Genomic DNA, 25,312 nt, shown 5'->3' with positions numbered 1-25,312 from the left:
AACTTTGACAAATACCACTTTCTAAAATTTGATACATAGTTTGATTTCCAAGAGTTATTATTTAGTCACATAAATTAATGGTGAAAGATTTTAGGTTAAAAATAGATGATGGACCCAAGGCCGTATCCAGGAGGGGGGTTAGGGGGTTTGATCCCCCTCCCCCAAATGTTTCTCCGACTCGTAAAAACGTGACACAAATGGATATAAACAAATTTTTGATGGGTTTTTCATAGTTTTTTTTTGTAAGCCTCCCAAAGAAAAAATTCCTTTGTACCCCCCCCCCCCCCGTAAACAATCCTAGATACAATCCCGGATGAAGCCTTACTTATCAACGCTTCACCAAAGTAGCGTTCGAGCAGAGAACTAAAACTCAATATATCTCACGTTCAGAAATAGAAAATATATTAAACTGACGTGAAGTATTTTTGTAAGCAGGAAATCAATTGGGAGTTTTAGAATAAAAGCAAATTTTTTTTTTGTATAAAATTGCAAAAAAAGAAGAAAAAGTGTTATCTGGGAACTTTTTCCAGAACGACTAGCCCCCTTCCTGAGTGCAAGTTTGATTATATATTTCTTTTGATATATATATATATATATATATATATATATATATATATATATATATATATATATATATATATATATATATATATATATATATATATATATATATATATATATATATATATATATATATATATATATATATATATATATATATATATATATATATATATATATATATATATATATATATATATATATATATATATATATATATATATATATATATATATATATATATATATATATATATATATATATATATATATATATATATATATATATATATATATATATATATATATATATATATATATATATATACTTTTGATTTTAAACTAGTTGGAATATAAAAAATTCCAGATGTATTTATACTTTCAGAATTACTACTACACCTCAGGTTATCTGGGTTGTAAAACCAGAATTTTATGGAAAACCCAAATCGTTTATTATTTATTATAAATGTTCTAGCAACGCGTCGTTCTAACAAATGTATAAATTCTAGTATTGCTCTTGCAATGTGCGTTGAATCTCGAAAACTGTAAAATTTAACTTATGATTCCAACTAAATAAATGGTAATGTTTTTGGTAAATTTTATTTGCTAATAATAATAAATAATAATTTCTCTTAGCAGTTTTTTTTACTTCATTATAATTATTTTCTATATGTTTCGACGAGTTCTCCATTCTTCCCCCAATAAATTCCAGCGCATGTGCTATTAAGAAGCTATAGGAAAAACACTAATTTTCATATACTAACTATATGACAAGTAAAGAAGCTATATCACAAAGCCTACGTATAAATCATTCAAAACAAAGAACAACTCCAATAATACGTCTATTGGCTACAAATGACAGACTTAGAAAATTTCCATAAGATCTTGAAAATTACAAAATTAGCATGAATGCTGCAAAACCCGTATCACATTTAGTACGTCCCTTTTCTAGTGCCTTGGTTCCAGAAGTGCCAATTCATGAAAATATTAAGGGGGGGAGAGGGAGCGAGGAAAATTTTCAATCTTTTAATGAAGACATAAGAAAGGAATTACCAAAAATCTATTAAGGAGGGGGGATGGTAATTTTTTTTCCGATTCTTTTCAATGAAAATATCGATAAAAAGCTACGTTCCACTACCCCTTCCCCCAATTGGAACCCTGATTAGTTCATCATCTCAGAACGCTTACTTGAACAATGAACAAACAGGAAACACACACTAAACTAATGGTAAGTTCAACCACACCGAAAATACCATTCTCCCAGTCGGTAAGAACAGTGGCTTCGAAAAACATCAGCATTTACCAATACAAAAGAAGATCTAACTGATCCCCTTTTCCGTTCTATTTTCACATTAACGTAAGCTTCAAAGAAAAATGCTTAACACGGCCGTAATAGGAATTATATCTTTCTGGTGCAAGGACAGTTTAGCATTAACCAGAAGAACTAGAAAAATCAAAACAAGTTTGAATCTAGTTACAGTTGCCAAAACGTATACTTTAGTCATATTAATTAGTTGCATTTGTGCATTATTTAAAATTTTCGAAAGAGTGCCGAGATTTTTTTTATTATTTATTTATATTTTTTTTATTAGACAAATTTAAACAAGCTCAAATCGACTGCAATCTTAATCTATTAAAATTTTCACATATATTTTTCATTCGATATTTAATAGTAAGACAGTTTCTTTAGATACAAGCTAAGCTTCAGTGAAACTAGGCTACAGATTATCTGGACTAGAGCAATTTTATAAAAGCTATATTCAAATTTAGTGTGGTGTGTTTAAATTAAATTTATTAAAATTATGGACTTATTTGCTTTGGATTGAGCTTGAGATTTTATTTAAGTGGGCTAACTCTTTTCTAAACTAGATAATTCACTGAGTTTAATTTCAATATATTAAAATCAGATTTAAATGAGAGTTCTCAGTTGCTTTGGCTCCCACCTAAAATTTTCAGAAAAATGGCGTATTCTATTGTTTAAAAGCTTTTTTACGGACCACGAAACAGTTCAGGCTAGAATGTACAGGCGAATTCAATCAAATTTGCCCTTTCAACAGACCATGAAATAGTTCGGGCTAGGACATACAGGAAAATTCAATCAAACTTTGTTTGCAACAAAGCCAATCTACACGAACCTTCTCCGAAAAACTGGGCCATCTACTTTTGACTCAATTTGAAGAAAAATTAAAGAAGAGGTAAAAGAATATACGTGCAATACAATTTTTATTTTGATTCTTCGATGATTTTGCTAGGTTTTGTGATTTTTTTTGCAAGACTGGACGACGTTAGTTGTTCTTGAAGACAATATTGAGTTTTCTCTCATATCAGCTTCCAAGGCCCTTATCAATGCATCGAATTCTTCATAAGGAACAGGCACGCTGGTTGTTCTCCAAGAGGGGGGGGGGATGACTAATAAAAAAGTTAGGGTGGAGTGTAATATATGTGCTAATTTTAATAAGCGGTGTCCCAAAAATTCAAGAAAAGTTAGGATATCGTAAGGGAGAGGCGAGGCCGTATTCCCTCCTCCTACTGCATACGTCTCTGATAAGGGATACAATATGCAGTTTTGAGAGAAACTTGTTTATTTGGGGGGCCAAGGGCAACTCCTGACAACTATTGGTAACTTACTGCAGGACCAGGACAACCCTGGCCCACTCTGTTAAGGGCTTCCTGCTTTAGTCCCTCCCGAAAATGTCCTAATCAAATAATTTTTTAGGCCACACTGCCTTTCCCTTTAAAAATAAAATAAATTAAAAATCTATAAATAACAGGCAAAACTTTAGATATGACAGAGAAAAAAAGTATACACTAACAAAAGCCAAACTGCTTTGGCTTCATGTCCGAAAGCGTTTATCAACGAGAAAAGAAAGACCAGTTTGAACATTAGAACATCCTTAGAATTAAATAAAGGAAAAAACACTGCATATAAAAAAAAACTTTTGCCATATTACACTTGTGTTCTATTTATGCTTATATCTTATATGTGTTCGTTGTTTAGTCTTGATTTCCCGTTGATAACTGGACATAAAACTGAAATAGTCAGACACCTTTTAGTTTACTTTTCGCTATCTTATTTAAAAGTTTTACCCCATTATTTATATATTTTCATTTCATTCTATTTATAGAAGTTCTTACTCCTCCTATGTTTCAGCTGTTTAGTCTTGTTTTTCCTTTTTTTCGTTGATAAAGGCTTCTGGACATTAAGCTGAAATGTTCAGACACCTTTTTGGTTATTTTTTCATGATCTTAGCTAAAAGCTTTACCCCATTAATTACATATTTATATTTCATTTATTTATAGAAGTTCCTAATTTCCTTATGGTTCAGCGGTTTAGACTTGTTTTTCCTTTTTTTTTCGTAGATAAAGGATTCTAGCCATTAAGCTGAAATATTCAGATACCTTTTTGTTTATATTTGCACAGTTTTAATTAAAAGCTTTAAACACTATTTATACAAATTCATTTGGTTCACAGACATTTCTACTTTCTTTAAATTTCTTCTCATGATCTCTTCCCGCTCTATTCAAAAAAGTTCTGCACTGTTCTTTGGCCCCAGTGCAGTTGTCAAAAAGCGCGATTCTGCCGATTTTTGCCGAAAAAGCAAGATTGCCAAAGAGCACAATCTTGCAAGATTGCCAAAGAGCACAATTTTGCAAGATTGCCAAAGAGCACAATTTTGCAAGATTGCCAAAGGGCACAATTTTAGGGAGCCTATCATGATTTATAAAAGATGACCAAATTATTTTAACCTTTATATTATCAAATCAAATTGAAATAGGCATTCAAAAACAGCTCTGAAATAGGGTAGGTTCCAGGAGGCATTATGAATAATAATTAAATATTTATTATTACTTCTGTTCCAAAACATAGATAATAGAATAATTTGGGCGGCTGATTCTAAGCATTATACGTGCAGAAAGAACTATAACGTTATTGTTTGTACCATTATGAACACTTATGGGGTTAAGTTTCTAGTTATTAGTCATTTTAGGGTGAAGCTAATAATAAATGACTAATTAGTATAATTAATGATGATTCTCTTCTGGAACGCTGCCTCAGACAATTGTTGTTTTACACTAGATGCAAGTCGAAATGGGACTACCAATAAATTTCAAATTCAGCGTAATGAGTCAAATTTCTTTAGGAAATTTTCTAAGTTTACTATGGCAACATTTTAAAAACATTTTACACGTTAGAAGAAAAGAAAAAATCTAAGCCTTATCTTCGTGCCATTTTTAGCTACATTGTGCCAAGTGATAAAGAAGCGAGTCGTACAAAAGAAGCGAGTAAAGATACAAAAAGATACCTTAGTAAAAAAAAATAGATGGCAATCCTTTTTTACTCATCTATTCTTTCTATGTCAATGAAGTACGACTAACTATGACTATCGAGTTTCCAGATTTAAGGAGCATGAACAGAGTGGATCCAGAGACTTTAGAAGAAGGGAGGCGCATTTCTTTTTCTAAAACTTTCTTATGGGTTAGTTAAGAATGTTTTCAAAAAACTTTACTTTTCAGAAATTTGGTGATTTTTAAAGGAAAAACGAAAAAAAAGTTTTTGCGTCAGAAATCTCTGTTATGTTGGATAGTTTTTAGCAGCGTGGATAGAATCATTCCTTTGCCTTGAGAAGTTTGTTCTATGTAAGTTTGATAATCTAGTATCACACTTCACAGGAGGCTTTACTTAATGGGACTTAAAATAAAATTTGGGTCAAAAATTGGCTGTTTTGCCCCCAACCCCTTTAAAAATTAACTGATACCTCCTCTTAGGATAAAGATCTGTGGTACACCTATTAGAGCCTGGACTGCGCAAACTTACCCAACCAGGACTCTGCACGTCCTGATTTCACTTGACCAACTTAGCTAAACTATGAAGACGTGGCTTCACAGTGGCAAAACCATTTTTCACTGCGTAGTTTATAAGCATATAAGATAATCCTGTCAACATTTTAAAAAGAGAATTCATCCGAATCGTAATTTTCACTGTATATATCGTCTACGTCATAATCACCAACCATAGCACGCTGAAGCATGTCGAAAAAATACAGATCATCATCTTCACCGTCATCACTGTCCATCGAATAACCTAAGAAACAAAAAAGTTAAAAAATCCGAGACAGGTACAGAGAGGGGAGAGATAAAGGGAAAGAGACAAAAATATAGAAAGAAGAAGAAGAAGGGAGAGGAGAGAGAGAGAGAGATATAGAGAGAGATAGAGAGAGAGAGAGAGAGAGAGAGAGAGAGAGAGAGAGAGAGAGAGAGAGAGAATGAAAGCAAAATATATAAAAAACTGGCATCACTTTTAATTAAGACGTGAAGCGTCAGATATACACTATTCGACAGGTCATCGAGAAAGCCCACGATTTCCAGCGTACAGCATATATTGCATTTGTTGACTTTAAAGCAGCTTTCGACTCAGTCGACCGTGAGTCCCCTTGGCTGATCCTAAAACGAACGGGACTCCCTGATAAATGTTGCCGCCTGTTCAAGGCGCTCTACACTGGTACATAAAGCTCCGTCCAGGTTAATGGTCGCCTAAGCCCACTATTCGAGATAGATACTGGTGTAAGGCAAGGCTGTGATACTACTCCTGAAGTTTTCAACGCGGTGATTGATTATGTCATGGATCGAACCACGAATCGGCTCCAATTCGGATTGAAATATGGCAATAGAGTCCTAGCCGATTGCGACTTCGCGGATGCTATTGCCCTGATATGCACTTTTGCAGTTGAACTCGAGGCAGCTCTCAATACACTGTCGGTGGGACTAATTATTAGCTGACAAAAAAAATGATCATCGCCCCGGCAGGAAATTCTGCCAACTCACCATCATTCAACGTATTAGGCACACTATCGAAGTTGTCAAGTCTTTTACTTACCTTGGATCTGTCGTCTCGGATACCGGCTCAATTGAAATGGAAGTCCAGTCGCGCATCGCAAAAGCTGCGTCTATTATTGCTCGATTATGCCATTCCTTGTGGGCAAGCCCAACATTAGCCGAAAAACAAAAATGCGGATCTACAACACGACCGTAACGCAAGTCCTTCTCTACGGTGCTGAAAGTTGGCCGGCAGCTGCTTCTGCTCGTGATGTCATAGATGTGGCCCAAACAAACTTCCTAAGACGAATCGAAGGGATCAAGTGGTACGACTTTGTCTCAAACACCCGACTCCTGAAACTAATGGATCAGACCCCCAACTCTTGTTAGCTCGCCATAAGAACCCTACGGTGGCTCGGCCACTTAATTCGCATGCCAGAAGAAGCACCCGCCAGCATACTTTTCAATTTCGATTCCCCTCAACATGGCTGAAAGCACCCCCGTGGAAGACCCCGGTTCAGATGGAGGAACCGTCTTACCCAGTACCTCTCCGTGATCGGTACTGATCTCCAAGAAGCAGTCACGCTTGTGCAGGACCGTTCGGAATGGAAGCAAAGAGTCTCATCTCTCTCTACACTGGACCACCAGCAGGAGCCTTATGTCAATTAAGTCAAGTATGGTTAATTACCACGATCTGTTTACCAGTCTCTTTGATTCATTTAAATCCAGCCAAAATACCCACTATCAAGCGTTTTCAAATGACGGTAACCGGCAATAGTAAAAAACAAACAAACTGTTTTCTCATTTTTCAAGAATGAGGGGCTTAAAACACCCTGTAAAAGGTTTTAGACAATGAAAAATGGATTGGCTATTGTAGAATTTGTATTTCCCAGTGTTTTGACCCTTTTTGACCAAAAAATAACGTTTTGAAATAGTAGTTCCTAAATCAGCGTCAAATGTCGATTTTTTCTCACTAGACAGTTTTCCTCAAAACACTTTTCTTGAACTTTTGGCTACAATGGGCCGTGGTTTGCTCTTTACAAGATTGCAGCTATCCCTACAAACACGAGGGTATGATCCCCGATTTTTACGATATATATATATATATATATATATATATATATATATATATATATATATATATATATATATATATATATATATATATATATATATTATATATATATATATATATATATATATATATATATATATATATATATATATATATATTTTTTTTATATATATATATATATATATATATATATATATATATATATATATATATATATATATATATATATATATATATATATATATATATATATATATATATATATATATATATATATATATATATATATATGTAGATGGTTGTATTAGTTTTCACTGAGCTATTTAAACGATCGGAGTTCGTGTTCACTGTCCTTGGTAGGTCTACTTTGACGGATTAGTTAAGTTTGAAATAGAAATTAAACCAGGAAATGAGTTCCGTAACTTTCATCGAGTGCTGTGAGAAGTTATCTAAGATTAAGCATTGTAACTAAGGATTTTGAGATATAAGTCATGGTGGCTCAATTATACTATATATTTGGTGACACTTGCCCTAGCCAAAAAAGCTTCCTTTATTTTTTATAGATCTGCCGTACATATACCAAGTATTATCGCCATAACTTTAGAAGTACAATATTTAAATTTCTCCTGGAGGGAAAAAAGATTTACTTGCAGACATTGGTACACACAACCTTGCGCTTTGAAGGGGAGGGAGGAGGGGGAGTCAGACGATTTTTCTAGAAGGGGATAGGGGTGGAAAATTTGTGTTTTAAAGCTGTAATTTTTTTTGGGAAATGGAATAGATTTAAAACTTCACGAAAGGACCCTTTTCCCTCCCCCTGTGTACAGGTGTTATAAGAGAACAAGAAAAAACCCGGCAAAACCACTTTTTAAGTGACGTTTTGTAGGACCCTCGCTAGAGGTAGACATCCTTATGGTGAATCCACAAACTAAGTTTTAGGGTATGCAGGCGTCTTTAGCGTCAAGAGAAAAGGGGGACGGAAATACACAATTGCAGTTAATAATAAGATTAAGAATGTTTTTTCCAACATAAATAAATTTTGGAAAATCTTCAGGTCCCCCATAAGATTTTGAGCATCCTCGATAATAACACTTACCAATATCTATCCCAAGATTATTAATAAAACTTCCCATTTGAACATTTGGAAGTGGAGAATACTGACTGAAGCAACAGCGGTAAAGACGCAAGTTTTGCACCTTCATAGAAACCTGTAAGAAATTAACAAAATTAATCAACAAGCTTAGAAAAAAACACTAACAAAAACTTGTGACTATGGGGGAAGACCCAGACCAAACACATGAATTGCGGAAAAAAAACACAAAAATAAACCGACCACCTTATCGCTCAAACAAGGGTGAGGCAGGTGTAATACCTGGCCACCGTGTAAGGTCTCCCAACAGTCACATGCACAAGAGTACGTTCGGTGGCGAAGGAAGTGTAAGGAATTTCTCGACACCCTTCCTCCTCCCAAAAGTATACGCAATGTGAAGAAAATTGTAAGAACATGGATATCCAGGGATTGAGTGAACCACAGCACTTCGGCCAACTCTTGCCTACGTACTTGATATGGGCGTAGGGAGGTGGGGGGCAGCTGCCCCCCTAGACCTTCAAATTTACATTAGATGTGGCTGAAAAAGCAGATGGTCGGAAAAGCAGTTGATTAAAGGCCCTCCATCACACTCGACTGCCCCCCCCCTCCCCCTAGACAATATGCTGCCTACGCCCATGGTACTTGACACACACTATAAAAATTTAGAAACGTATACGAGATAACACCAGTGTTAAAGTATGTAGAGGAGGCAGATACCCAACTCACTAAAAGTGGGAGGGAAGAGTAGGGGGGCACCAATTCACGAAAAAGTATGAGGGAACAGCAAGGTTTTTTCTTTTTTTTTAAACGAAGATACAAAAAGGTTATTTCTAAAAATCCAGAGGGAGAGTGGAATTTTTTCGTTTTTCTTAATACGAATACCAAAAACGAGGGATTTGTATAAATCTTGGAGGGGGGGGGGGTTAATGGAAGTACCTCCAGATCCGGCCTCCCCCAGGGGTAGATCCCGGATTTTTTTAGGGGGAGGGGGAAATAGGTTAATCCAAAAAAAATTAGGGGAGGGGCGCAAAATAGGTTGATCCGTAAACTTGCGTTAGGAGCAAGTTTAATTACCGCAAACTTGAGTTAATTAAGTAAATTAACCTACTTTAAACTACGCTAGGGGGGGGCACCCCCTCCTCTGGATCCACCACAGGCCTCCCCAAATTTTATAATTATCCCACGACTTTCTCTGTCTCCGAATTATGTGCCTTTTGTTGACGGTTTTCTCAAATCATCAAGGAGAAATATTGTATGCGTGCCTAAAATGGGCCCAAAAACCCCTTTTATCAAGGACCAATCCCTCTTTCACTAAATAAATAAACTCTATTCTTTAGTCTGGCTGTGTGGATGAGAGTTAGGATAGACGTTTCAAAACAAGAATGATAAGGAAGGAGAATAAGGTCGCAAGGATTCTTCTGGTGAGATTGAAGACACCTTAGGATACTATTTGAAAAATATTGAGCGGAAAGGTGACGGAGAGAAATTTGGGTGACTGGGTTCCAACTTCCCTGAAATGCGATAAGTTACATGAAAACATGAAGTTTCCTAGTATAGTAACCGGAAAAAGACCTCTTTTTGTTTTATCTCCACGCCAGGAAGATATTCAATACCATTTTACTCTTCGCACAAGGAGACCAAGCTTTGCTCGGTGAAAAGGAAGAGTCAAAGGATATTCAGGAAGAGTAAAATATTTAAACGACATGATTGATTGGCTGGAAAAAACACAACTGGCAAGTTTATTATGTAAACAAACGGACACAACATTTTTTTTGATCCGTTGATATGGTTAAGACTTCGTCTTATTTGACACACTAAATTCCGCAACCATTTTTCACTTAGTAGGCAATATATTGTATATAAAAAAATGTAGGTAGGCTAGTTACGTGTTATAGGGACCACACTTTGTTCTTGATCTGTAATGAAACCGGTTTTCTTTGTCTAGTCGGAGATAATCAGCTTAGCCTGGCGACATAAACGGTATCTATGCAGGTATATTTTAATTAAATATTTACTGTATAGAGGTGGTTAGGTTAGGCATTTAATATAATGCGGTTTGGGCGACCTGCTTTCCATAATTCTCTTATTTGCTTTTCATAATTTTGTTACTAAGCATTATAATCGTATCATATTATGGCATATTTCATTATGATTAGCCCAACTTCACTTCTTTGGTGTGGTCGCTATAGTAGGTAAGTATCAAAACATACTTTACATAGCTGGGCATCCATGACACCGAATTAATTATCAGTAGAATACCACAGGGAGGAGAGGCTTCAGACCCAATATTTGAAAATGGCACCATCTCCGTGCTACTTTCCACACTTTCCATTCAGTTGACTTATTTGTAATGCTCAGGGTTGCCCCCAAAGTCAGTTCTTAAAGTGCTACAATGGCCCAAATTTGCGGGGTATACAGCAATTTTCGGTGCTGAAGTCAGAAAATTGGGTGCTTGTTCATTTTATGGTACACAACGCTATGTACTGTACAAGGAACTACTAATGGAAACCCGTCAAACAGGTATTTGCAAGAGATAAATGGATGACAAAGCGTGGTTTGTCTTTGCGTTTACAATATTTAAACTGTTGTTTATTTGGGGTTTAGGGGAAAAAAAGGTACCTAGGTTAGGTTACGTATTTATTATATACTATGCTTTACCCCCCCCCTCCCTAATGTGCAAATATATAGCCCAAATTTGTTTCTAAATTATTATATATTCATTCAATTTTATTGTTTTTCATTAGCATTAACCAGACTTGACTTCTTTCGTGTCTACCATATAATGCACAAGTTCCGGAAATTGACTTTAATGGTGCTAAAATAGCGCTTTCGTGCTACAGCTGGCAACCCTGGTGGTGCTCTTTTTTGTATATTGTGCCCTCTTTCTGAAAAGAAGTTATTATGAGTATGTGAAGAGAGGATCCACTCCGAAAAGCCCGGTGAACATAGTCTTAGAAAATGGGAACAAACAAAAATCGCCTTGACCCCCCTCCTCCCGTTGAAAAGCCTATTTTCCTGTCTTATTTGAGTCTCTATTCAGCCGTTATTTATTATCGGAATCCAATACAGAATCATTCAAAGCTTTTCGAACAAATTAAAATTAACTGGGTTTGAATTACGCAACTCAAAATATTGCGAAACAAGTCAGAAAACTCGTTTCTTTACGTTTGACATTAAGATCAATTTTAAAGAAATGTCAAGAGACTCGGGAGGAACTATTCAATTTGAAATACAGAATATACAGGAGATTATCGCAGACTTAAGGATTGGGTTTGTTTCAAGTGACTTAGCTTCGTTCGGGCCTGTTGATTCTTAGAATTTTAAAAATTAAACATGACTCTTTTACACGGTGCGGAAATGACAACAGTAATTTCTTTTCTGAATAATCAAACAGGAAAATCAACAAACATTAATTATTAGCTAATGAGGTTCTCACGATATTCACTATACCACTTTTAAGCTATATTTATTAAATTTGTCAAGATTTTACTGACAAAGCGCTTGGCTGATATGTGTGTGTATACTTGAAAGCTGATAAAGCCGTATATTAAACAGATAAAAATAAATTGATCTAAATAGACAAAACACAATTTCCGGGCCTTAAAACATTTTAAAATTAAAGTGTTGATGCTATATATCTACGAGAGATTGATTTAAGAATCCCAAATAGCCGCTCATCCTTCCCATTAATAAACAAATCCCCCCTTAAATTCACAAACTCTTTCCACCTAAAAAGAAAATGTCCCAATCCATCCCTCAAAATGCCGTATATGCGGCAAGTTAGTAGTCTATTTAGAAAATTAAGCTCACTTCGGTTGGTAGAAAATTGGCCCACACCTGGATCCAAATTCTCGACAACTTAACTAGTAATTATAATTTAAAATAATTCTCTTTACCAACACTCGAGAGGGCACCGCTCTGCGCTACATGGTGCATATCTCAGAATGCTACGTGTGCCACACGCGCTTGGCACACCTCCGCCACGCTTGGCACTAGCCGCCTGGTGTAAGGGATTTCTCAAAGTGGGAGCCCCATCGCCAAAAAGTCTTTAATACCTCTTGAAGAAAAATAATAAACTAGTCAAAGCACTTGTGAATTGCCGTATAGTCGTATCTTGGTCTGTTCATGACGACACTCCATAAAAATAAGAACTAATACGAAAATATGAAACCCACACAAGATTTGGCTACGGAATAGGCCTACTCATATTTTTTGTTAGAAACCGTTTCTATCAAATCAAACGTAGTGAACACTTACGAACATAGGAGCGAAGAGATCAGTCACTGAGGACGGGTAGGGGACGGATTTTTATTTGATTGAAAACAAGAAAAATTTTACACTTAGTTATCCTTTCGGATAAATCTCAGGGAGGAGCAAAATTGCATCTGTGTTCAAATTTCAAATATACACAAGCATATTATCCATGGTCAAACCCACATATCACCACTAAAAAAAAATACTGGACATTTTCCTTAATCAAATAATCCGTTTATTAAAGCTAAAACCAACGATACTATTTTTCTGCTTAAATAGTAAAAACAAGTTTTTTTTTCAAAAGAAAGCACAGTTTATATAATTATCCAGTATGATCTTTCCCTATCTCACCCATTATAAAAACCCGGAACAAGGTGCGAGTGCTCCAGAGAACGTTTTTGCAGATAGAAACATAGGCGGCATCAGATCTTTTCAAAGGTAGACAAGTCAGACTGTGATCTAATCGGAAACAAGTGGAAACCCGCTATTACGAATAATGCACTATGTCGGAAACAATCGGAAACAGACTAACCCGCTAATGCAGAAAGAAGTGGGAGGAGCTTTTTGTTCGCACCGAGAATGAAGACCAGAAATGATCTGCGATAAGCTTACTGGATAATTATATGAACTGTGAAAGAAAGTGAGTAGAAACATCAAAAACTAAAAACAGAAACTATCCTGTGCATAACGAGGGCTTCTGCCTTAATTTCCATCCTCTACCCTGAGTCTGGGTAGTATCTACCCGAAGGCAGTTTAGAATGCAACAAATACAGTCAGTTGCTAATTATGAGTGGATAAGTAAGCTCTCATTGTCACAAAAAAAATGGCTTCTTTATCTAACTGCTCTTGCGTTAGAGCTCCCGTTCCTTAAAACAATGTAAACATGGTCGCCCCCCCCCCTTCGTCTACAGGGCAATCTCTGTGTTTTATGTTTTAATGTTATTTTATACTTTCCTTTAAAACTTATTTAAAGAACTTTAATTTTCTATTAGTTTTTAATATCTCACTCAAAGTTATCCTAGACATGAGGGGGGAGGGGGGGCTACACCCTTTAATTATTGTGCTAACATTTAACTTTTGAATATTTATGCTTTAAAAAATGGATTCAATTGTTTCTCAGTAACAGGAAGGCTGTTGTCCCCATTAAACCCAACTCTTTACACTTAGTTTAAAAGCGTCGATATTTGAGCATAAGTATTAATCAAATATGTTATGTGAAGCGTTTAAGTTTAAAAGTAATTATTACTACAGTGTTCATGTAACAACCACTCGGTGATAGACATATTCAAATCTTCTTACCAGTAAAAACTTGTCGAAGTTTTTATATATAAATTAAATATATTATTAGAACACGTCACATTTTCCCCTTTGACACCACAAAACTTGCAAATAAACAATCCCATTGATGACTAAATCCGTAAATCCAATTCCCGTTCAAATGAACCCTATTTCATGTTCTACGGCTAATACTTCGACACGATCACTCTCCAAAAAATGAAAAGATAAACACGCAACTGCGATCATCCTTATTAATAAAAATGCAAATTTCGTATATTTGTACATTGGGGTTAGCCATTCCGTCTGCCAACTTAAACACCCCCCCGACTGGTTTTCACTTTGACTGCAAACGACTCGAAACGCCCCAGAGGTAGGCCACACACAAAATGGCCGGACTTCATCCACGGCCGACTTAAATCTCGGAGCATTGACCTCAACGAACCTCCAATCATTGCCCAGGACAGACCACTCTGGAGATGACTAACGGCACTGACACCTGGGTCCATCTGTATTGTCAACGCTCCTCTGACCAGAGGAGAAATAAGTCTTATGGTACCCAAAAATGTTAGTAATAAGTTTTGCAACAATTGTTAGCAAATGTTTTCAACGAAACGAAAGCTGTTAGAGAGAATTTGTTGATTGATTTTGAGCACGAAATTCAAAAAATATAAAGCATAAAAATAAACTGGTAAATTTCTAAAATTACGAAGCAACTGTGGACGATTTCTGGGTTTTACAGGTTAAAATTTAATTTAAAGCTACCTTGTTTCAATTCAAGGGCTTCTTTTTTAATCTGGGAGTAAATCATTTCATGGCAAATTGTCTGCAATCATTATTTTGCAAGTCAAAATTTATTTGTTCAAGAAATTGTTGCTAAATTTGTGACGGTGGAGACACACCTTTAAGCACCCAGTTCTCTGATGAACTTAAAAGCTTTTTTATATTTTGTTATGAAAGTACTTAAGCACAATTTGTCATAGAAAAAACTTTAGGACTGAAACCTCCCATACAACTGCTTGGCAATTATGGCAACATCATGTCACCGACTTTGTTGTATCCATTGGACACACTTGGAAGAGTTGATAGATGTTTCCACTTCCATCAGTCTCTAAACGAAATGAACCCAACCCTGCAAGTGTTTTCTTATTAAAACTAATAAATTCAAATTTAATAACGCAGCCAGTGGTGTTCAGAGAAGAGCCCCCCGCCCCCTCCAACAAAACATGTGAAAATTTACCAAAACTTTATAAAAATATATATCGTGCACTACCAAATAGCTATATACACCCTTCCCGGAATTACCCCCCACCAACCCTAAGAAAATTAGGCTCTGCTGGAGCAGAATTGTTGTTTGCACCCCCCTCAAAATCTTGTGATTTTTTCGGAAGTTCTTATAATTTCTTATATTTTTAACACGAGTTTTGCTTTTCCTATTTGTTGCCACGCCCCCTCCCCTAACGTCAAAATGTAATGTAAATGTAATGTTCTCGATATTTTTTTATATTTTTACGCAATGCAAAAAAAAAAAAAAAACTAAAGGGAGAAAATTGACCCCTACAAAATGGAATTTTGGCCATAACCCTTTTCAAGCTACAACTGCTCGAAGCTTAAAAGTTGAGCTAAGGGGTTTAAGGTGGCCGTTAAAATGAGGAAGATCAAAACAGCTGAACTTTAATTCTAAAAAGATGAAAAATGACAGACCTCATTACGCCAGCAATGTTTTCTGATTGCCTCCACCAATTTGGCATCTTCCTCTGTCATTGGTTTCACTGGCACAAATGACCCAGGAAGAGTCAACGATTTTAGACCAGGGTTGAATTTAAGCAGGTCAAACACCCTAGAGAAAGTGAGACCTTCGCATCTTTGTATGTCCAACACCTTCCACTGGCCATGACGAGCAAATCTTTGAAATTTCTCTTCTTCTTCCATACCGTGAAGACACTGAAGGTCTATTTCTTTCAATGAACCAGGTCGATGTATGATTTCATCCCATATAGACTCATTTCCGCATTCTGCATGCAAGAGGAAACGTTCAATGCTAGACAAGGAAGAAAAAATTGTTAAGTTTTTGTTTCAGAGTGAAGAGTAATTTTGAAAGAAATGCCAGACACCCGAATGCATATTTGCACGTGCCCTGTGATGACCCCCCTCCCAAGAACTCTCCAAAATCGCATGATTTGGGCCCACAGATTTTCCAAATTTTGCGGCTTTTATATGTTTTTGACAGATTCCATGGAGAACAACAAATGGGCTGAGGAGCCAAAATTTTAATACGGATCAAACCTCTTTTCCCGCAAAATCCACCACTTTTGGATTCTTGTTTTTAACCTATATCTATGTCAAAACATGGGTTTCAACAGAAGAGGAGAAAGGAAAACCGGGGGGATTCCAAGCACCAGAGTAAAAAGGTCGTGGCCACAGGCAAGGGATGAGTCGGGGAAGGGGTGTTAAAATAAGAGTAGGCCTCAATGAATTGAGCCTCTGCTGAAATATAATTCTTGACACGTTCTGAAGAACTTGGTTCCTTTTTCAGGTGGTCATTCAAATACTATTTATACCTGACTTAGTAGAAACCTTCAAAATTTACGAATTCCCCAACACCTCTCCCTTGAGCGCAGGTAAACTTTCAACTAATTGTTAAAATATTTACCTTAACACGTTGAGATCTATTAGATTTGAAACATGGCCTATTCATCCAGAAAGAGACATCCTGGTTCTCCCTTTATCCGAACATTTTGGCTTTCAGTGGTTTCAGAGTCACGCAACTATTGTGTAATACATAAGAGTACACTAAAAAAAAAAAAATTACTTCCTCCTGAAAATATGGCCCAAAAATTGGAAAAAATAGTTTTCAGTGGAGCAAGGCCCCAAAAAAATGAAGTGCAAGAATGACAAAAAATTGAAAATTCACTCTAGATTTTCAACAATCATCGACTGGACTAGGGGGACCAAAGATTTCCATAGAAAGGAGAAGGTTACTTGGAGGCTCGTAAAAGGACCAAGCAACTAGTTGTCTATGATGTGTTTTTAGTTTGCAGTCGTCGTCCCTGGGACTAAGAAAACGTAATAAAACTAATTTAGGGGCACGCCCCCCAAAAAATCATAACCGAAAAGGACTTTTTTCCTTTGTTCAAAACTTATATCCTTTACCCCTTGGATTAAGCGAACCTTAAGGCAGAAAAAAAGACAAAATAAATCTCTGTTTTCCAAAAAACGGCCAAAAACTTCTTTTTCTCGGAGTGATGTACAATCCGAATGTTGCTGTGCGATAGGAAAATTTTGTGGCACGGGCTCGAAGCACATGGACTAGAAACTGTTTTTTTTATGCGATTGGCTTGCAACTTATTCCAGAGTCAATTAGGTTGAGGAGACCAAACATGCAAAATAAAATTGAGAAACAAACTGTTGCCAGAAAATGGGGTGCGACTAAATTTAATTCCTGGGTAGTTGTTTGTATGTATTATTTTGAAAAAACTTTTTCCACAAGACAAGTTTTTCAAAGAAAAGTAAAGAGCTTAATTAAGCCAAGAATGAGCAAAAATAAATTCAAATAATCTTCCAAGCGTAAAACTATCATAAATCACTATCAATTAATAAATAAAACTCAAAACAAACAGAAATTACAATAAATAGCCAAGTCAAACTCAAAACGAGCAAAAAATATCATGAGTAGGGCTGATAACCCCCTTGTTTCCTCAAGACAAGAACACAATTTGCCCTTTACTAAAAAAAAACAAATGACCGTGGATTGTCAGTTAAATTGACATATACTGACATTTCTTCCTTAAGGTTCTGACAATTTTTTATTTATGAAAGTAAGAAAGATGAAAACATTTCAAACCTGTTTCGTTTTCAGTAAAGCGCAAATTGTGTTCTGGTCTTGAGAAGGCAGGGAGGTGGCACTGGACACTGGCCCTTTCAATTTCCAATCGATTGAGCTGCTTTCAAAGTTTCTACGACAACAAATGGCCATCTCAAAAATTTCTATAAGATACATTTCGAGAAATTACGAGGGAGGATATCAACCCTCCAATAAATCTGAATCTTAAAAAGGGCAGTAGAACTTCTAATTACCAATCCAATGAGCCCCTCAGAAGTTTATACGATCACCCTTTCAATATATATCTTATATGCCTCCAAGCCATAAATTATAACCCTTGCCCTGAGGGCAGTGTCATCCTCAAAGACACATTTTCTGGACCTTTCAATTATGTTGAACGAAAGGCTGTTTCAAAATTTTGATTAGATGTGTTTGGGGAAATGGTGGGCGTGGGAGGGGGGGGTAGTTGCCCTTCAATCCCTTTCGACTATTAAAAAGGGCATTGACCCTTTCAATATCCATTCGAAAGAGATCTTTTCGAAGTTTCTAAGACAACAAATGGCTATCTCAAAAGTTCTATCAAGTGCATTCGGGAAAATACGAGGTGCGTGTGTTTGGGGGAGGGCGGGTATCCATCCTCCGATCACTCTGAATCTCAAAAGGACACAAGAACTTCTGATTACCAATCCAATGAGCTCCTTCCGAAGTTTATACGATCACCCTTTCTATGTGTGATCACCCTTTCAATCTCAAAATTTTGATTGGATGTGTTTGGGGAAATGGTGGGTGTGGGAGGGGGGTTATTTGCCCTTCAATAACTTTTGACTATTAAAAAGGGCACCAGCCCTTTAAATTTCCAATCGAATGAACTCGTTTTGAAGTTTCTACGACAACAAATAGTCATCTCAAAATTTCTATCAGATGCGTTATGGGAAAATACGACGTTTTTTTTTGGGGGGGGGGGAGGAGGGGACCTTGAATCCCAAAAAGGAACTAGAACATCTGACTTCCAATCAAATGAGCCCATTCCGGAGTTTTTACGATCAACCCTTTTATATATACCTTGTATGCCCCCAGGACACAAATTACAACCCTTGCTCTGAGGGCTGTAGAGGGGGGGGGGGTGTCATCATCAAAGACAATTTCTGGACCTTTCAATTACGTTGAAAAAAATGGTTATCTATTATTTTGATTGGATGTGTTTGGGGAAATGGTGGGCGTGGGAAGGGGGTTAATTGTCCTCCAATCACTTTTGAATTAAAAAGGGCACTGGTCCTTTTCATTTTGAATTGAATGGGTTCTTTTCAAAGATTCTACGACAACAAATAGCAATACAAAAATTTCTATCAGATGCATCTCGGAAAAATACGAGGTGTGTGTGTGGTATCCACCCTCCGAATCTATTCAAATAGTGAATCTAAAAAAGGGCACTAAAACTTCTGATTAGCAATCCAATGAGCCCCCTCCGAAGTTTATACGATTATCTTTTCTTTAGAAGCCTTATAAGTCCCCAGGTTATAACTTACAACCCTTACCCTGAGGGCTGGGGGGTTGTCATTCTCAAATAAAGGATTTCAGAACCTTTCATCTCAAAATTTTGATCAGATGTGTTTGGGGAAATGGTGGGCGTGGGAGGGGGGTTAGTTGCCATCCGATCACTTTTGTTTATTCAAAAAGGCACTAGCCCCTTCAATTTCCAATCAAATGAGCCCTTTTCGAAGTTTCTACGATAACTCCTTCGATACGAAGTGCCCTGGTCTAAAAAAACAAAAAATAAATACATAACAGATTATGTCCACATCGTTCTTTACCTACGCATATGATTAAAGGTCCCTAGCAGCATCAGCTATGCTGTATTTGGGGAATTTGGCCCTGTTGTGTGCTAATACACTTAATTGCCTTCTTAATAAGTGAGTTCACATGGAAAAAAGCCTTTCCTCATCTTGCCTCATTCAGGTTGAGGAGGGCTTCAGGCCCATATCCCCACTCCAACCCAATCTCAAGCTGTCAAGGAATCAAACAGTTCGCGGTAACGAACTGTAAGTAAGGAGCGACCCGGCTCAATGGTAACCGAAACTCTAAAAAACGGAACCAATACCAATACCAATAGATACATCAAAAGAATCAGATTTTAATTCTGATTTCAAATATATAAGTTTCATCAAGTTTAATCTTGCCTATCAAAAGTTACGCGCCTGAGAAAATTTGGCTGCTTTTCGAAAAAAGGGAGAAAGATCCCCTAAAAGTTACAAAACCTTAATAAAAATCACACCATCATATTCAGCGTATCAGAGAACCCTGCTATAGAGGTTTCAAGCTCCTATCTACAAAAATGTGGAATTTTCCATTTTTTGCCAGAAGAAAGATCAGGGATGCGTGTTTATTTTATTTTTTTTTTTTCCTAGGGGTGATCGTATCGACCCAGTGGTCCTAGAATATCGCGGGAGGATTCATTCGAATTGAAATTAAACGTTCTAGGGTCCTTTCACAGTGACCAAAAAAATGGGGGACCCCGAGGCCTCTTTCACTCATAATTGCCCAGAGTAACCATAAAAAAATTTTGATACGGCTATTTCGCTCTATTTTCCTGAAAAATACTATAACTATGTAGTTGAGGGTAGACTAATCTTTCAAATTCCCCAGAAGAAGGGTTGAAAGTTATGAACTTTTACCCAATGTTAACATATTGTATTGGTTATTGGGAAGTATACAGAAGTTTTCAGGGGGAATTTTTTCTGGTAGTGGGGGGTGGGGGTGGGTCGGGGGTTATATGGGAGGATTTTCATGGGGGAAGGGACATCGCTATGAAGGGGGCGCCGGATTTCCCATCATTATTTTAAAAAAATCAGAAATTAAATATAAAAAAATAAGTTTTTGAACTGAAAGTAAGGAGCAACATCAAAACTTAAAACGAACAAAAAAATATTAGCTATATGATTGGGTTCACCTTCTAGTCAATACCTCGTTCTTTAAGCCAAAGATTTTTTAGTACTTTCATAAGAGCTATTAATTCTAATTAACGGCCTTTGTGATTAAGGGGTCATTTATAAAGAATTGGAACAAAATTCGAACTTTAAAAAACTTGTTTTTTAAAGTTGTTTTTTTAAGTTAAACTTTCAGTTTAACTTAAAAAACTTGTTTTTTTATTTAATTTTGTGACAATTCGCTTGTGTTTAAGCTATTTAAAGGCCTGTCCCCCTTAGATTCCTGAATAAGTGCTGGTTTGCAGTGTTTATTTTTTATTTAACACAAGCTTTACCCTCAGTTTGGAAATCATTGTTTTATATTGATGTGCTTCTTTATTGTCCTAAAACAGTGAATTAAATAAAAAAAAACAAGTTTTTTTAACTGAAAGTAAGGAGCGACATTAAAACTTAAAACGAACAGAAATTATTCCGTATATGAAAGGGGCTGTCCCCTCACCAACGCCTCGTTCTTTACGCTAAAGTTTGACTTTCTCACAACTCTATTTTTTAAACAATAAAAAACTTTAGCGTAAAGAGCGAGGCGTTGAGGAGGGGGAAGCCCCTTTCATATACGGAATAATTTCTGTTCGTTTTAAGTTTTGATGTCACTCCTTACTTTCAGTTAAAAAAACTTGTTTTTTTTTATTTAATTTCAGAACTTTTTTGATTTGATGCAGCTTTTATTTTGGCCGACCGTACAAGAATAGTAAAAACAAAATATGCAGATCCATTTTACGTTTTTGGCTAAACGGCTTTCTCGAAAGTTTTGTCTGACGTAACTTACGAATTAACTTACGTAACGAACTTCTATATTCGTAAGTTTTATTACGTATATTAGGGAGATTGTCCCCTAGTCGATACCCTGGTCTTTACGCTAAAGCTCGAGTTTTGTTCGAATCACAGACCTCTGAATCACAAAGGCCGGTTAATTAGAATAGATAGCTCTTTTGAAACTACTAAAAAAAACTTTAGCGAAAAGGGCGAGGTATTGACTACGGGGCGAACCCCCTCATATACGTAATAATTTCTGTTTGTTTTAAGTTTTAATGTTGCTCCTTACTTTCAGTTGAAAAACTAGTTTTTTTTTAATTTAATTTCTGATCATTTTTCAAATAATGCTGGGAAATCCGGCACCCCTTCATAGAGATGTCCCTTCCCCCACGGAAACATCCTCCCCCGTAAACCCCCCACATCAGAAAAAAGTCCCTCCTGAAACGTCTTTATACTTCCCATTAACCAATACTATATGTAAACAATGGGCAAAGTTCACAACTTCCAGCCCTTACCTCGAGAACTGTGGGGGATTAAGTCATCCTCAAAGACATATTTATTAGATTTTTGACTATGCTGAACAAAATGGCTATCTCAAAATTTTGATTAGGTTACTTTGGGGAAAAATGAGCGTGGGAGGGGGCCAAGTTGTCCTCCAATTTTTTTGGTCACTTAAAAAGAGCACTAGAACTTTTATTTTCCTTTCAAATGAGCCCTCTTACGATATCATAGGACTACTGGATCGATGCGATTACTCCTGGGGAAATAAAAAACTTCTGGCAAAAAATGCAAAATTCCACATTTTTGTAGATAGGAGCTTGAAACTTCCGCAGTAAGATTATCTAATACACTGAATCCGATGGTGTGATATTCATTAAAGTTCTATGATTTTTGGGGGGTGTTTCCCCCTTTTTTCAAAAATAAGACAAATTTTCTCCGGTGCGTAACTTTTGATGGGTAAAACTAAGCTTGTTTAAACTTATATTTTTGAAATCAGCATAAAATTATGATTCTATTGATGTATCTATGAATATCAAAATTCCGGTTTTTAGAGTTTGGTTACTATTGAGCCGGGTCACTCCTTACTTACAGTTCATTACCACGAACTGTTTGATTAAAAAAAAGAAAATAAATTCTTCGTCGATGCTAACGGGGCTTTATACGCTATCCACGTCCCCGAGAATAGTCAGATTCAAATTCAAAACCCAAAGCAATTACACCGGAAAAAGGTCAAATTTTATCACGAATATCAATTAAAACAAAACAAAAAACAATCAAATCCTTCTTCCGCAAACATGGTTGAAGGTCGGCTAAATTGGCATAGATATTACTTGCATAATCTACTGTAACACCTACAGTGCATACAACTATGATCTGATTAACGGACTTTTTCAGACCGATCATATTACTGGAACGGTCTGAAAAATACTGTGACATTGTTAAGAGCAACCGATACTAAAGTCCAAAGTTTGAGCCCCCGAAAGTTGTGCGATCATGACAAAAAAAATTGCATCAATTTAAACAGGCCTGGAAACCTTACGGTAGAAGTTTTCATTCCTTTACATATGAATATTTGGAATTTCTTATTTTTCCTCCATCGTGAATTGTTTTTTACAGATGATCGCTTCGAGCCAGTGTAGTGGTCTTTGAGTAGCTGCGGGCTAGTTCAAGAAGAAATTTAGAGTTCTAGCACTGCTTTTTAAGTAGATTAAAAGATCGCACAGGGACAATTCTGAGGACATACTAGGTGTCACGGTGGCGATATATAGGCGAGGATAAATACAGATTATTTTAAATACAGATTATTATACAGATTATATTTTAAATACATATTATTATTATTATAGGCGAGGATATTCATCCTCAACCAAACATCCAGATCATTGAAAATGAAAGTTTATTATAGAAAATTGTTTGTAAGCTTTCATGGAGTGAAATAATCCATTTGAGGCTTTATTCATTTATTTAAACTACATCTTAGGGAATGCAGATTTTCACTCATTCGGAGAACTTCACTCACTCACTTGCTCAAACACCACACCAGCTGTAAGGGGACGGTTAAAGTTTTTGCGGAGAGGAGAGGGGCAGCAGCTAGAAAATTCCAACTTTTAGACCCAAAGCATCCATTTCTCTACAGTTACTTAACGCCAATGGTACTGTTCTATTCGCCGGGCAACAAGCTGAGATATTGTATAGCGAACATAATAAATTAAACTAGTCAAGCAGGTTTTTTCAACGGAGAATTCCTAAGCAGAGCATTGCAAACAGTGGTTTCTCAATCCGTTTAGAATATTAAAAAAAGGTACCTAGGTTAGGTCACGTATTTAATATATGCTATGCTTTACACCCCTCCCCCCCTAATGTGCAAATATATAGCCAAAAATTTTTTAAATTATTATATTTTCACAATATTTTGTTTTATTTCATTAGCACTAACCAAAATTCACTTCTCGTGTATTGTCCGGCTAACAGAACAGTACCACGCCAATTTTGAGGAAGGGCGATTTCATCCATTACCTTTCTTCATTTGAAGGAACACATTTGGAATGTGTTCAACATGGTGCAGAGGAAGTGGAATCTCCCCCCCCTAACTGCAGAAGGATTTTGGGTGCAGTATAGAATATTGTAATTATATTTAATGACCCCCCCCCCATAAGACGTCTTCGGGCCCTCCCCTAATAATTCTACAAGTGTGATCTTCTTGGCTAAACACTTTTTTCTTCGAAGGAAACAACAGGCACTCTTTCAAACAGTTCATGGTAACAAACTGTAATTAAGGAGCGACCCGGCTCAACAGTAACCGAAATTATAAAAAACGGAACTTTGACATCAATAGATATATCAAAAGAATCAGATTTTTATGCTGATTTCAAATATATAAGTTTAATCAAGTTTAGTTTTACCCATCAAAAGTTACGCGCCTGAGAAAATTTGCCTTATTTTTGAAAAAAGGGGGAAACACCCCCAAAAAATCATAGAACTTTAATGAAAATCACACCGTCAGATTCAGTGTATTAGAAAACCCTACTCCGGAAGTTTCAAGCTCCTATCTGCAAAAATGTGGAATTTTGCATTTTTTGCCAGAAGTTTTTTATTTCCCCAGGAATGATCGCATCGATCACTACCTCGCTTTTTACGCTAAAGTTCAGATTCCGTTCCAATTCTTTAACAATGACCCCTTAATCAGAAAGACCGTTTAATTAGAATTGATTGCTCTTTGGAAAGTACTAAAAAAACTTTTTTTTTTAATTTAATTTCTGATCTTTTTTTAAATAACGCTAGGATATCCGATGCCCCCTTCATAGAGATGTCCCTTCCTCCAAGGAAACATCCTTCATGAAAAGATCCTACCACGTAACCGCATCGATCATAAAGGTTTTGATAGTTTATCAGGAAATGCCTTTACTAGATCAGTCGGAATATCAAGAGGCATATCGAAATTCTATTTAGTGTACGTATTTTTGCCTCACCATCAGCAAGTTACTCTTGTCTCGCTTCTATTTTATTGCTTGAGATTATGTTTCGGTGTTGAATTTGTTGCACGTGAAACTATTACAACCGCATATAGCATACGTCCACCAACCAATATGAAAGAGAGAATTGAGACTTGAGAGAATTGAGAAAATAGTAGAATATAGATCTGAAACAGATCTAATTTTTTCAGATAGTAAGCCTTGGAAAAGG

General features: G+C 36.3%; 2 protein-coding genes across 2 annotated transcripts in view; one reads left to right on the top strand and one right to left on the bottom strand.

The window, feature by feature from the left end:
• Positions 1–25,312, top strand: part of LOC148954892 (uncharacterized) — a 415,568-nt gene that overhangs the window by 74,014 nt on the left and 316,242 nt on the right. The gene's annotated exons all lie outside the window — the stretch shown is intronic.
• On the bottom strand, positions 961–24,142 carry LOC148954894 (uncharacterized). Its single transcript, XM_089103265.1, has 4 exons — positions 24,066–24,142; positions 15,773–16,109; positions 8,546–8,657; positions 961–5,643 (listed from the first exon to the last, which is right to left on the bottom strand). Exons 1-4 carry the CDS (start codon positions 24,140–24,142, stop codon positions 5,507–5,509), a joined length of 663 nt encoding a protein of 220 aa, XP_088959391.1. The 3' UTR covers positions 961–5,506.

This window comes from Artemia sp. Qi Xiang Cuo, chromosome 2 (assembly GCF_049724085.1).
Source record: "Artemia sp. Qi Xiang Cuo chromosome 2, ASM4972408v1, whole genome shotgun sequence".
Classification (NCBI taxonomy): domain Eukaryota; kingdom Metazoa; phylum Arthropoda; class Branchiopoda; order Anostraca; family Artemiidae; genus Artemia; species Artemia sp. Qi Xiang Cuo.
This window is presented reverse-complemented; position numbering and strand designations above follow the sequence as displayed.